This window comes from Schistocerca serialis, chromosome 2 (genome assembly GCF_023864345.2).
Source record: "Schistocerca serialis cubense isolate TAMUIC-IGC-003099 chromosome 2, iqSchSeri2.2, whole genome shotgun sequence".
Taxonomy (NCBI): Eukaryota; Metazoa; Arthropoda; class Insecta; order Orthoptera; family Acrididae; genus Schistocerca; species Schistocerca serialis.
Genome location: NC_064639.1, coordinates 68507175 through 68521372, shown reverse-complemented (window position 1 = coordinate 68521372; position 14198 = coordinate 68507175). Strand labels below are relative to the sequence as shown.

General features: G+C 44.9%; 1 protein-coding gene across 2 annotated transcripts in view; it reads left to right on the top strand.

Moving 5' to 3' along the window:
* LOC126455446 (fatty acyl-CoA reductase 1-like) overlaps positions 1 to 14198 on the top strand; it is a 238813-nt gene that overhangs the window by 160847 nt on the left and 63768 nt on the right. The window contains exon 7 of one of the 2 annotated variants that reach the window (XM_050091196.1): positions 13484 to 13756. In XM_050091196.1, the coding sequence (XP_049947153.1) occupies positions 13484 to 13756 (273 nt within the window). The remainder of the gene's footprint in view (positions 1 to 13483; positions 13757 to 14198) is intronic. The other variant, XM_050091197.1, reaches the window with a different exon arrangement.

Below are 14198 nucleotides of genomic sequence, written 5' to 3'. Positions count from 1 at the left end.
GTAGCCAATGACATACTACTTACAGCCAGTTGAATGCTGAAGCAAGTGACGGTATTACGTACAGTCAGTCGTTTCGTAATTCTGAACCGTTTAATATCCGAATCCGAGAAATATATTTCCATACTAGAACTGTAATCTGCTACGTTGATAGCGAGTCTATCAGCAGTCGAATACAGGAAGCTGCCTAAAAGCTACATTTTCCTTTCTTTTATGCCATCCCGTTGTGTATCCCACCAGCCTTCGGCAGTGATGTGTCACAAAGCTTCCAACATTAGTTCCAGAACATCTGGTAGCTTAAATCCCTTGTTATTTCTCGCGAAAAATCCCTCATCATCGTTCCAGATCAAATCTGTTGGGTTGTTATTGAAATGTAGCATTTGTACAGTGTGCTAAATGCCGTGAAAATTATTGTTTTCCATGTTTCTACGATACTTACCACTCCGGTTCGTGTGCGACCACGCCAGTGGTTTAAAATAATGGAGAAGATGCAAATCAAGACTATCTGATTTTTCATTTTTGTCCTAAAACTTCAATTTCTTATGTACTTTTTTAAATTTAATCAATCTTGGACATAAATAATTTACATTTGCAATGAAAACTAGGATTTTGAGGGCAACACGTAATTACCAACGTGAATCTGTGTATGTTTCATAAGAACTGGTGATTAGATATGTGTTAATTAGCACATATTTGACGAATTTTATGTTTTCAAAAATGTGGGTATTCCAACTTGAACGAAGAAAAGGTATAATCGAAGAGAGATTTGAATCAGAAATCTATGGGCTATATCAGTGTATGGTTCCACAACGCCACCAAATTCTTAGTGTTTGCCTTAACCTCTTGTTCTGCTATATCTATAATCCAAAACTTAACTATTGCTTAATCGAAACTAACAAAAGAACACATCAACACGAAACAAAACTTAACACAAGTACTTGGTGTGTTCATCGAGCAGGAGACAAGTTAAATCAAAACTTTCTTGTTTTATTTTAGTACAGAAGATTATGAACTGCACATTAAAATGAAGAAAATGCAAAAGAGGCAGGAACTTAAGGAGATGGGACGTGGGCAAACTGAAAGAGCCGGAGGTTGTAGAGGATTTCAGAGGGAATATTAGGGAACTATTGACAAGAAAAGAGGAAGGGAATACGGTAAAAGAAGAATGGGTAGCTTTGATAGATGAAATAGTGAAGGCAGCAGCAGATCAGGTACTAAAAAGGCGGAGACTAGTATACATTCTTGGGTAGGACAAGAGATATTGAATTTAATCGAAGAAAGGAGAAAATATAAAAATTCAATAAATAAAGCAGGTGAAAAGGAATATAAACGTCTGAAAAATGAGATCGACAGAAAGTACAAAAAGGCTAAGCAGGAGAGGCTAGAGGATAAATGTATGGATATAGAAGCATGTATAACTAAGGGTAATATAGATGCTGCCTACAGGAAGATTAAAGAGACCTTTGGAGAAAAGGGAATCACCGGCATGAATATCAAGGGCTAAGATAGAAAGCCAGTCCTAAGCAAAGAAGGGCAAGGAGAAAGGTGGAACAGAGGTACACTTGAGTGCAATATTATGGAAATGAAACAGGACGTCGAGGAAGATGGGAAGGGAAATATGATACTGCGTGAAGAAAGATGAAACAAGACCCGGGAATTGACAACATTCTGTCACAGCCGCTGGTAGCCTTGGGAGAGCTAGCCACGACAAAACTCTTCCATCTGGTGAGCAACGTGTATGAGATAGGCAAAATACCCACATACTTCAAGAAGAGTACAATAATTCAAATTCCAAAGAAAGCAGGCGCTGACAGGTGTTACAATTACCAAACTATCAGTTTAATAAATCAAAATAGTAACACGAAACCTTTACAGAAGAATGAAAAACTGGTACAAGTGGACCCTGGAGAAGATCAGTTTGGATTCCAGAGATATGTAGGAACACGCGAGGCTCTACTGACCCTACAGATTCTCATAGAAGATAGTTTAAGGAAAGGCAAACATATGTCTATAGCATTTGTACACTTATAGAAAGCTATTGACAATGGAAAACTTTATTCAAATTCTGAAGGAGGCAGGGGTAACATACAGGCAGCGAAAGGCTATTTACAATTTGTACAGAAACCAGATAGCAGATATAAGAGTCGAGGGGCATGAAAGGGAAGCAGTGATTGAGAAGGGAGTAAGACTCGATTTTAGCCTATCCCCAACATTATTCAATCTGTATATCGAGCAGGTAGTAAAGGAAAAAAAGAAAAATTTGGAGTATAAATTGGTCCATGGAGAAGAAATAAAACTTGGAGGTTTGCTGATGACATTGTAATTGCGTCAGACACAGTAAAAGACTTCGCAGAGGAGTTGAACAGAACAGACAGTATCTTGAAAGGAGGATATAAAATGAACATTAACAAAAGCAAAACAAAGATAATGGAGTGTAGTCGAATTGAATCAGGTGATGACGAGTGAATTAGATTAGGAAATAAGACGCTTCAAGTATTTCATGTGTTTTACTATTTGGGAAGCAAAATAACTGATGATGGTCCAAGTAGGGAGGATATAAAATCTAGACTGGCAACGGCAAGAAAAGGGTTTCTGAAGGAGAGAAATTTGTTAACATCGAGTATAGATTGAAGTGTCAAGAAGTCCTTTCGGAAAGTATTTGGAGTTTGGCCATGTATGCAAGTGAAACATGACGATAAACAGTTTAGAGGAAAAGAGAATAGAAGTTTTTGAAATGTGATGCTACAAAAGAATGCTGAAGATCAAATGGGTAGATCACGTAACTAACGAGGAGTTACTGAACAGAATTGGGGGAAAAGAACTTTACGGTAACACCTGATTAAAAGAAGGGATCGGTTGGTAGGACACATTCTGAAGCATCAAGGGCTCAACAATTAATTTAATATTGGATAGAAGCGTGGGGGCGGCAGGCATAAAAATCTCGGAGACCAAGAGATGAATACAGTAAGCAAATTCAGAGAAACGTAGATTGCATTAGATGTTCGGAGATGATGAGGGATGCACAGGATAGAGTAGTGGCCTGAAGACTACAACAACAGCACAGAAGGAAGAAACCAACAAAAAAAACACTCGCCACGTGAGGCGCCAATCTGCACGCGCGCCGCAGGCTAAAAAAAAAAGGGCACAGTCAGCGCCATGATGGTGGAGGCGAGGCGAGCAGGGCTCGGATTCCGAGAGATGTCTGCCCCCTCCCACCGCTGAGGTGCCCCGTCACAATTCTTTTTTGGCATTTTAATTAAAAATCAACAATAAAATGAACCCATAAGGCAAAAATGAAGACATCAAGCGAACTAAAATGAGCCATTTTGCCTGCTGTGATCACCTTATCGAAGCGGGAGACCAGGAAGAAGCGGTCGTCATTTCAACAGTCACCACCAGTCGTCAACCGTCGGTGTCCGGTGACGCTGCACACAGTCAGAGAACGTTACCGTATGGGGATCATGGAAACATTCAGCTTCTTCTCACACCAGGCCAACAGAATGAAGACCCCAAATAGTTAGCAAAAGGGTACCGGTATTGCATTCTGTTCGTTAATACAATGAACTCGTCCATCATGCATTGCCGCAAATCGAGGTCTTTCTTTCCGCCGTCGTGATACATGTAATGTATCGCCATTCTCTTTACCCAGTAGACCACATTCATCCAGGTCATCGAGAAATAGACGGCGTCTGGATGAAAGAGGTCCATGGGCACAATCGAGGCAAGGGAGGAGGGGACGCAGAACGCAGTGTCTGGCGGACCAGTTTTTAGCACTCGCTTGCAAGTCCACAGTTCGGTCAGTATTCGTCCGTGTTTACTGTCGCGCAACGGAGGAACATGGGAGCGTTTGTGAGGTGAGTGGAATGGCATAGAGCCTGCGTCGGATCGGAAATTTCTCGTTAGTGACCACATACCACGTCGACCGAGCGAAATTGGACAGGAAGAGCGCATGAATGACTCGCCAAACGCTCGTCCAGTCAGGGATGGGGTATCGTCGTACATCTACGTACGTCTACATCTGGATGATTTCTCTGCTGTTCACAATTAAGTGCCTAGTAGAGGGTTCGTCGAACAATCTTCAAGCTATTTCTCTACAGTTCCAGTCTCAAACACTGCGTGGGAAAAACGACATTTAAAACTTCCTGTGGGAGCTCTCGTATCTGTTATTTTGTTATGACGATCATTCCTCTTTATGTAAGTGGGCGCCAAGAAAATATTTTCCCACGATGAGGAGAAATATACACTCCTGGAAATTGAAATAAAAACACCGTGAATTCATTGTCCCAGGAAGGGGAAACTTTATTGACACATTCCTGGGGTCAGATACATCACATGATCACACTGACAGAACCACAGGCACATAGACACAGGCAACAGAGCATGCACAATGTCGGCACTAGTACAGTGTATATCCACCTTTCGCAGCAATGCAGGCTGCTATTCTCCCATGGAGACGATCGTAGAGATGCTGGATGTAGCCCTGTGGAACGGCTTGCGATGCCATTTCCACCTGGCGCCTCAGTTGGACCAGCGTTCGTGCTGGACGTGCAGACCGCGTGAGACGACGCTTCATCCAGTCCCAAACATGCTCAATGGAGGACAGATCCGGAGATCTTGCTGGCCAGGGTAGTTGACTTACACCTTCTAGAGCACGTTGGGTGGCACGGGATACATGCGGACGTGCATTGTCCTGTTGGAACAGCAAGTTCCTTGCCGGTCTAGGAATGGTAGAACGATGGGTTCGATGATGGTTTGGATGTACCGTGCACTATTCAGTGTCCCCTCGACGATCACCAGTGGTGTACGGCCAGTGTAGGAGATCGCTCCCTACACCATGATGCCGGGTGTTGGCCCTGTGTGCCTCGGTCGTACGCAGTCCTGATTGTGGCGCTCACCTGCACGGCGCCAAACACGCATACGACTATCATTGGCACCAAGGCAGAAGCGACTCTCATCGCTGAAGACGACACGTCTCCATTCGTCCCTCCATTCACGCCTGTCGCGACACCACTGGAGGCGGGCTGCACGATGTTGGGGCGTGAGCGGAAGACGGCCTAACGGTGTGCGGGACCGCAGCCCAGCTTCATGGAGACGGTTGCGAATGGTCCTCGCCGATACCCCAGGAGCAACAGTGTCCCTAATTTGCTGGGAAGTGGCGGTGCGGTCCCCTACGGCACTGCGTAGGATCCTACGGTCTTGGCGTGCATCCGTGGGTCGCTGCGGTCCGGTCCCAGGTCGACGGGCACGTGCACCTTCCGCCGACCACTGGCGACAACATCGATGTACTGTGGAGACCTCACGCCCCACGTGTTGAGCAATTCGGCGGTACGTCCACCCGGCCTCCCGCATGCCCACTATACGCCCTCGCTCAAAGTCCGTCAACTGCACATACGGTTCACGTCCACGCTGTCGCGGCATGCTACCAGTGGTAAAGACTGCGATGGAGCTCCGTATGCCACGGCAAACTGGCTGACACTGACGGCGGCGGTGCACAAATGCTGCGCAGCTAGCGCCATTCGACGGCCAACACCGCGGTTCCTGGTGTGTCCGCTGTGCCGTGCGTGTGATCATTGCTTGTACAGCCCTCTCGCAGTGTCCGGAGCAAGTATGGTGGGTCTGACACACCGGTGTCAATGTGTTCTTTTTTCCATTTCCAGGAGTGTAGATATTGGTATTTCATGAGAAAATCCTGCCGCCACGAAAATCGTCTTTGTTTTAATGACTGCTACCCGAATTCACGTATCATATCCGTGGTGCTTACTCCCCTATATAGCACAAAACGAGCTAGCCTTCTTTGAACATTTTCGACGTCCACCGTCGATCCTATCCATTCCGGATCCCACACCACGCAGCAATACTCCAGAGGAAGACGTGCAAGCATAGTATAGCCAGTCTCTTCAGTAGACCTTTTGCACTTTGTAAGTGTTCCGCCAATAAGTAACAATCTTTGGTTTGCTTTACCCACAACATTAACTATGTGGACGTTGCAGCTTAAGTTATTCGAACTTGTAATCCATAAGTTTTTAAATGGGTTTACAGCCTTTAGATTTGTGTGGATTGTCGTGCAACAGAAATTCAGCACATAGATTTTGATATGTGGAAGACCTAACACTTTTTAGTATTTAGAGTCCATCGCCACTTGTCGTACCGTAGGGATATCGTCTCTAAATAGTTTAGGAATTTGTTTTGATCATCTGATCAGTTTACAAGACCTTAAGTGACAGGATTGTTTTGGTTGGCAGGAGAGCCAACACCGTGTTACTAGAAGGAGGCGGAAAGGCACGCGTTTTAGCTCACGCAGGCTGGCGTGAGGTCTGGAACAGGACAAGGAAATTAGAATTTAGAAAAACGGACGTAGCTGGTGAAATACTTAACTTTAATCCATTAATGGTGAACGTCAGTCTTGACCGTACATGATTCAGTATCAATAGTAACTGATAATGGCGCCTTGCTAGGTCGTAACAAATGACGTAGCTGAAAGCTATGCTAAACTATCGTCTCGGCAATTGAGAGCGTATTTTGTCAGTGAACCATCGCTAGCAAAGTCGGTTGTACAACTGGGGCGAGTGCTAGTGAGTCTCTCTAGACTAGACCTGCCGTGTGGCGGCGCTCGGTCTGCAATCACTGATAGTGGCGACACGCGGGTCCGACGTATACTAACGGACCGCGGCCGATTTAAAGGCTACCACCTAGCAAGTGTGGTGTGTGGCGGTGACACCACAAGGATCATCTGCGAACTATCTAAGAGTGCTTCTCAGATTGTCTCCTAAATCGTTTATGTAGATGAGGAACAATTGAGGGCTTAAGAACTATCTAAGAGCCCATCTCAGATTGTCTCCTAAATCGTTTATGTAGACGAGGAACAATTGACGGCGTATACCACTTCCTTGGGGAAAGTCATATATTACTCCTGCTTTACTCGATGACTTCCCGTCAATTACTACAAACTGTCACCTTTCCGTTAGGAAATAGTCCATAAGCACGCAATCTGATCAGAAGTCGCTTGTGAGTTACGATGTAAAAAGCCTTCTGGAAATCTAAAAGCCGGCCGAAGTGGCCGAGCCGTTCTAGGCGCTACAGTCTGGAACCGCGCGACCGCTACGGTCTGTAAGTTCTAAGTTGTAGGAGACTGATGACCTTCGAATTAAGTCCCATAGTGCTCAGAGCCATTTGAACAATTTTTGAAACCTAAAAATATGGAACCAATTTTACATCCCCAGTCATCAAGTGAAATCCAGGGTCACAAACCGTTTTCGCAAGCCCTGTCCTCTGCTGAACCCGACTCCCACACCTCCTCTGCGTCTCGGTGTCACGAGACGCTGTTCCCCTCCATAACTGAGTACACCGCAGTCGTCGTCAGGGAACGGAGCTGAAGAACACACGAAGAAGCTCCATTATCTGCAGAATCGTGCTCTCAGCCTGGCTCCGCATCTACCAAGAGGCTTCCTATCCAGACCACTCCACCATATCGTGGAAGTCCCACACCTGCATGACCGATCCGATTCCGAACGACTGTCCGTACATTTTATTTGAAAACAATGCAGGGACCAAAGAAAAGGACATTGAGCTGAAAGATTCAGCGCAGCGACGCAACAAGATGTGAATAGCCCCTCGCTGCATAGGCAGCCTCTATAGACGGAAACCGAGGAGCTGGAAGAACGAGAAGACCGCATCATCGCGTGCACGGGAGGCCGAACATCGTGCTGCGAACTCCACCTTCTTCGGAGGGCCAAGACACACTGTGAAGTTCTAGCGACAGAGGTAGATAAGACCAGACACGTCCCGGACTCCGAAGGATCAAGAACCGCTTCAACTGTCCACGACGGGAAACGCCTGGCGTGACCGCCGCTGCTCCTGCTGCCCGCAGAGTTGTCCTGCCGTCTTCGCCATAAGCAACACCCGCGGCTGCGCCACCAACAGCCCTTCACAACAAACAGCTCGCCGAGTTTATTCGGCTGCATGAGAGCTCCTCACCTCGTAGCACAATGACAGTTCCTCCTCCTTGCTCCTCGACATACACTAGTGGCCATCAAAATTGCTAAACCAAGAAGAAATGCAGATGATAAACGGGTATTCATTTGACAAATATATTATACTAGAACTGACATGTGATTCCATTTTCACGCAATTTCGGTGCATAGATCCTGACAAATCAGTACCCAGAGCAACCACCTCTGGCCGTAATAACGGCCTTGATACGCCTGGGCATTGAGAAAGTGAGCTTGGATGGCGTGTACAGGTACAGCTGCCCATGCACCTTCAACACCATACCACAGTTAATCAAGAGTAGTGACTGGCGTATTGTGACTAGGCAGTTGCTCGGCCACCATTGACCACACGTTTTCAATTGGTGAGAGATCTCGAGAATCTGCTGGCCAGGGCAGCACTCGAACATTTTCTGTATCCAGAAAGGCCCGTACAGGACCTGCAACATGCGGTCGTGCATTATCCTGCTGAGATAGAGGGTTTCGCAGGGATCGAATGAAGGGTAGGGCCATGGGTCGTAACACATCTGAAATGTAAGGTCCACTGCTGAAAGTGTCGTCAGTGCGAACAAGATGTGACTGAGACGGGTAACCAATGGCACCCCATGACATCACACCGGGTGAACGCCAGTATGGAGATGACGAATACACGCTTCCAATGTGCGTTCACCGCGATATCGCCAAACACGGATACAACCATCGTGATTAAACAGAACCTGGATTCATCCGAAAAAATGTTTTGCCATTCGTGCATCCAGGTTCGTCATAATGTACACCATCACAGGCGCTCCTGTCTGTGATGCAGCGTCAAGGGTAACCGCAGCCATGGTCTCCGAGCTGATACCCCATGCTGCTGCAAACGTCGTCCAACTGTTCGTGCACATGGTTGTTGTTTTGCAAACGTCCCCACCTGTTGACTCAGGGATCGAGACGTGGCTGCACGATCCGTTACAGTCATGTGGATAAGATGCCTGTCATCTCGACTCTTAGTGATACGAGGCCGTTGGGATCCAGCACAGCGTTCCGTATTACCCTCCTGAACCCACCGATTACTTATTCTGCTAACAGTCATTGGATCGCGACCAACACGAGCAGCGATGTCGCGATAGGCCACTATCCGACCTCTATCAAAGTCGGAAACGTTGTGGTACGCATTTCTCCTCCTTACACAAGGCATCACAACAACGATTCACCGGGCAACGCCGGTCAACTGCTGTTTGTGTATGACAAATCGGTTGGAAACTTTCCTGTCAGCACGTTGTAGGTGTCGCCACCGGCGCCAACCTCGTGTGAATGCTCTGAAAAGCTAATCATTTGCAAATCACAGCATCTACTTCCTGTCGGTTAAATTTCGCATCTGTAGCACGTCATCTTCATGGTGTAGCATTTTTAATGGCTAGTAGTGTATTTTCCAGGACAAACGGTTTGCAGTTACCAAGATGTGAAGATAACCCATTGAATACAAGGTCCCAAAAGCACTGTGATGTTTACGGCATTCGACGCTCCACGTATTTATCACACAATGAGAACAGCATGAGGCTGCCGAGTGTCCTTGAATTGTTTAGTCGACGAGTAACTCACAACAGAGCCAAGGGGCTACTGTTGTCGATATGAGGCAGAGCAATGGCAACGATAAACAAAGTGAAATCTACAACATCGATTGCTGATGTTGACATTTCATTAGAAGTGAGCTAAGGAATTTCACCGAGTGAGAAAGAAGTGGCAGATGAAATATTAACGTTTCTGCTAGATTAACCAGAGGGATGTGTGGTGTCGTATGCGCTCGACTGTGCGGGCAATGTACATGAGGAGTAAAATGATAGCGATACGTGCTTAGTAAGTGAAAGTGATATTGAAATAAGAATCGAACCGTTACGTTCATCATTCTTCTCGGACATGAAGCCACAAATGCCGTTTCCAGTGAAATCAAGTGCATGACAATCGTTGTTCAAGGAGCACTAAAGATAATTACATGTATAGAAGATCATCCGCAGCGCAGCAAAAAAAAAAAAAAAAAGCAATATGACCCTGTACTGTAGTACATAAGAAAAACTACGAGTAATCAAGGGAGGACAAGGCGCACTTGTTACAAAAACTGTGTTGCCGTCTTTCAAGGCCGCACGATATAATTTACATCTACATCTACATCTACATCCATACTCGGCAAGCCACCCGCCGGTGTGTGGCGGAGGGTACTTTGAGTACCTCTATCGGTTCTCCCTTCTATTCCAGTCTCGTATTGTTCGTGGAAAGAAAGATTGTCCGTATTCCTCCATGGGGGCTCTAATCTCACTGATTTTATCCTCATGGTCTCTTCGCGAGAGATACGTAGGAGGGAGCAATATACCGCTTCACTCCTCGGTGAAGGTACGTTCTCGAAACTTCAACAAAAGCCCTTACCGAGCTACTGAGCGTCTCTCCTTCGAAGTCTTCCACTGGAGTTTATCTATCATCTCTGTAACGCCTTCGCGATTACTAAATGATCCTGTAACGAAGCGCGCTGCTCTCCATTGGATCTTCTCTGTCTCTTCTAACAACCCTATCTGCTACGGATCCCACACTGCTGAGCAATATTCAAGCAGTGGGCGAACAAGTGTACTGTAACCTACTTCCTTAGTTTTCGGACCGCATTCCTTAGGATTTTTCCAGTGAATCTCAGTCTGGCCCCTGCTTTACCGACGATCAACTTTATATGATCATCCCATTTTAAATCACTCCTAATGCCTACTCCCAGATAATTTATGGAATTAACTGCTCCCAGTTGTTGACCTGTTATATTGTAGCTAAATGATAAAGGATCTTTCTTTCTGTGTATTCGCAGCACATTACACTTGTCTACATTGAGATTCAATTGCCATTCCCTGCACCATGCGTCAATTCGTTGCATATCCTCCAGCATTTCAGTACAATTTTACAATTTTCCATTGTTACATCCTCTCGATATACCACATCATCACCTGCAAAGAGCCTCAGTGAACTTCCGATGTCATCCACAAGGTCAGTTATGTATATTGTGAATAGCAACGGTCCTACGACACTCCCCTGCGGCACACCTGAAATCACTCTTACTTCGGAAGACTTCTCTCCATTGAGAATGACACGCTGCGTTCTGTCATCTAGGAACTCTTCAATCCAATCACACAATTGGTCTTATATTCCATATGCTCTTACTTTGTTCATTAAACGACTGTGGGGAACTGTTTCGGACGCATTGCGGAAGTCAAGAAACACGGCATCTATCTGTGAACCCCTGTCTGTGGCCCTCTGAGTCTCGTGGACGAATAGCACGAGCTGGGTTTCACACGATCTTCTTTTTCGAAACCCATGCTGATTTCTACAGAGTAGATTTCTAGTCTCCAGAAAAGTCATTATACTCGAACATAATACGTGTTCCAAAATTCTACAACTGATCGACGTTAGATGTGCGTGGTATCGAGCCACTACGTTACGCACGTCATAGATTACAGTGATTTCAAGTGAAGCAATGGACGGTTGCTTAACTTCAAAAAGTGCTACAGAATTGGATGACGTAATAAAACGAAATTTCAAACAAAGCGTCACCTTGGCGATGCATAGCAAACTGCGGAATCGGCCCGAAAAGTTGTAGATGAGATAAACAACAGTATCCCATCGTTCATTAAAGAATTTGTTTTCAACTCCGACCATTGGAGATTTGAAGAGGACGTGTCTGTGAGTGGTACCTTGGAAATTAGAGGTACCAAGAGATTTCTATCAAGATCTGCTAACGTCAATGCCTCAACGCATTCATATACAATTATGCCGACTTTAATCTGGATGGTAGATTGTCTTGAAAGTCATTTATTGTGTTGCGAGAAGTTGGAGAGTCTCTCCCCAATGATTGTTTCTCGTGTGCGTTATCTTGCAAGGGAAGTGGGGAATATTTAACTCACACCAAGCAAGACTTGAAAATGGGCGTAGACGAACTACAATAAGTGTATGAGCACTGTTTTGGACAATAGTTGGTCAAAGAAACTTGCTTTTGCTTCATTCTTGGTCTGCTTACTCCTTTAGAGCAAATTACCCCTACTGAACCGTGTGTAACAGTGCAGTGCATAACATCTGGAACCATTGGACACATTTAAACTCTAAAACTTTGTGTTTTTCGTGCCTATAAAACATATTGTCGCACATTCTGCAGCTACGCCTTAAAGGATAGCCAGTTCCACGATAAGTTCCACCCCAGACTCTTTCACTTTCGGTTGCATGCCACCACATTCCCTCAGTTTTCATCACCCGTTACACGGGTATCATTCCATATGCATTCTTTGAGGGCTGATACCTAGCTGAATGTTTACAGCTCCCAAGGTGTTCGCCTTCTGTCATGATGATGCTAATCTTCGTGATCATCCTAGCGCGCCATTTTTCGTTAGCTGTTCATGGCGCAAGTTGCTGGTTTGTTTCGAACATTTATTGAATGTCGACGATGTCCATTTTGTGAAGCATTATACAAACATCCCATAGCATCCCGGACATTCATTTCCCGTCGCCCTCCTGATGCACGTAGTGAGTTATTAGCAGCTAATATCATTCCTGTTACAATTGTTAACACAAAAATTTCAAATTAGCCTTACTAAATATTGAACTTGCTACCTCTTACTCAAGGGGCTCCATTTAGAAGCTTGCTTTATTTAGTTATTGTAACAGTTCTGTTGTAAAAGTGTGTTTCATCACGCTTCGTCAGAAGATACAACAAATACCTCTGCCATCCCAAGTTACCTGGACCCGCTGGAACCAACTTGCATCATTAAGAGAGAAAAGTTTCTCCTCTTTCACCATGCTTCATTTCATATCTCCATGGACAAATGGCGAGAGTCAGCTGCTTGTTGGCTATGGTAGGGATACCTTTGAGCCACCAAACAGGAATGTGAGAGTTCAGCCTTGGCGGGGTAGCACCATCTGTGCTATTCCCCCAGCCTCATGGTTCTTCCCGAATGAGTGACGTGGCGCCCTGGAAGACTCACGTTACGATGTCTGTGGAGTAGCAGTTCGCGGTTTTTGGTGAGAACTCTCCACGATCGTATCAGATCAATCCGTTCTGGATTCCGACAGTAGCTTCCTTTCAGAGTAAGTGAGAAGCAATAACAATCATAGTAAGCCATATTTTTCAGGGCGCATTCTATATTCTCTTCCGAGCAAATCTGCCGACTTCTCTTCGCACTTATTTACCCGTTAGATAATTTCTTCGCACAAGACGTTATCTTTTCTTGTTGGTGATTTGCTTCCCGAATATTACGAACTGTTTTTGTGTAATTCTTTTAACAGTGGAATTTTAATGTAATTTATCTTTAATGTACCCATGTACATAGATTGTTATAGTGACTGAGTTCATAACCGTGTGCACCATCAGTGGCACATTCGTTAGGAGATGAAGAGAATAAATGTTGCAAATCTGTTTAAAATGTTACCCACACATTACTAGTAATCAAAAATAGCGAACGGTCCACTTTCATTTTTTGTGGATGTTGTCTCATTTATTGCAGGTCCAGACACAGAATGCAAAATCTTACACAACTGCCAGCAGCTCAGCCGCTCGTCTACAATTGTGTATCAACTGCTCGCCATCCAGTATCCTGGGGTACCATACGCGGCTACTTACTTTACGGCAAACATTTTCCCAGCATAAAAAGCATCTGGTACGTCTACGGATTTATGTTCAAGCAGAAGTCGCTGTACCTAATTACAGCCGTGTTCTTCCACTTAATTCCAGCCATTATTGCAGACACTTTTCTGTGTCTCAAGGGGACAAAACCAATGTAAGTACTTCGTCCCGTTATGTACTCACACTTTTTATTCCGCATGACACAAGGCTGTAACGTATTACTATATTTACGACGTTTCTCATGGAGCTATATACGTTATCTCGCATTTCTCGCTGCTTCTCTCACACAAATAACGATAAAATTTCCGAAATTAAGGGTCGCCACCAGCCCAAGCGCTTCCTAACCATTTAGAAGAAAACGGAGCTGGAAAATTATTAGTTTAATTACTTTAATAATTTAATTACCAGTATTCAAATTTCTTTAAGTAGCCAGATAAATAGCACTCCATATCGTGCATGAAGTAACTTGATTAATTCAGGATTGGAAATCGAAGTAAGTGTGTAAGATCAACACCACAGAATTTATCTTTCACGTCGATTGTTTATTGTAACTAAGTATTTGGTTGCACATCCCAGCTACACCTAACTGGTGGCTG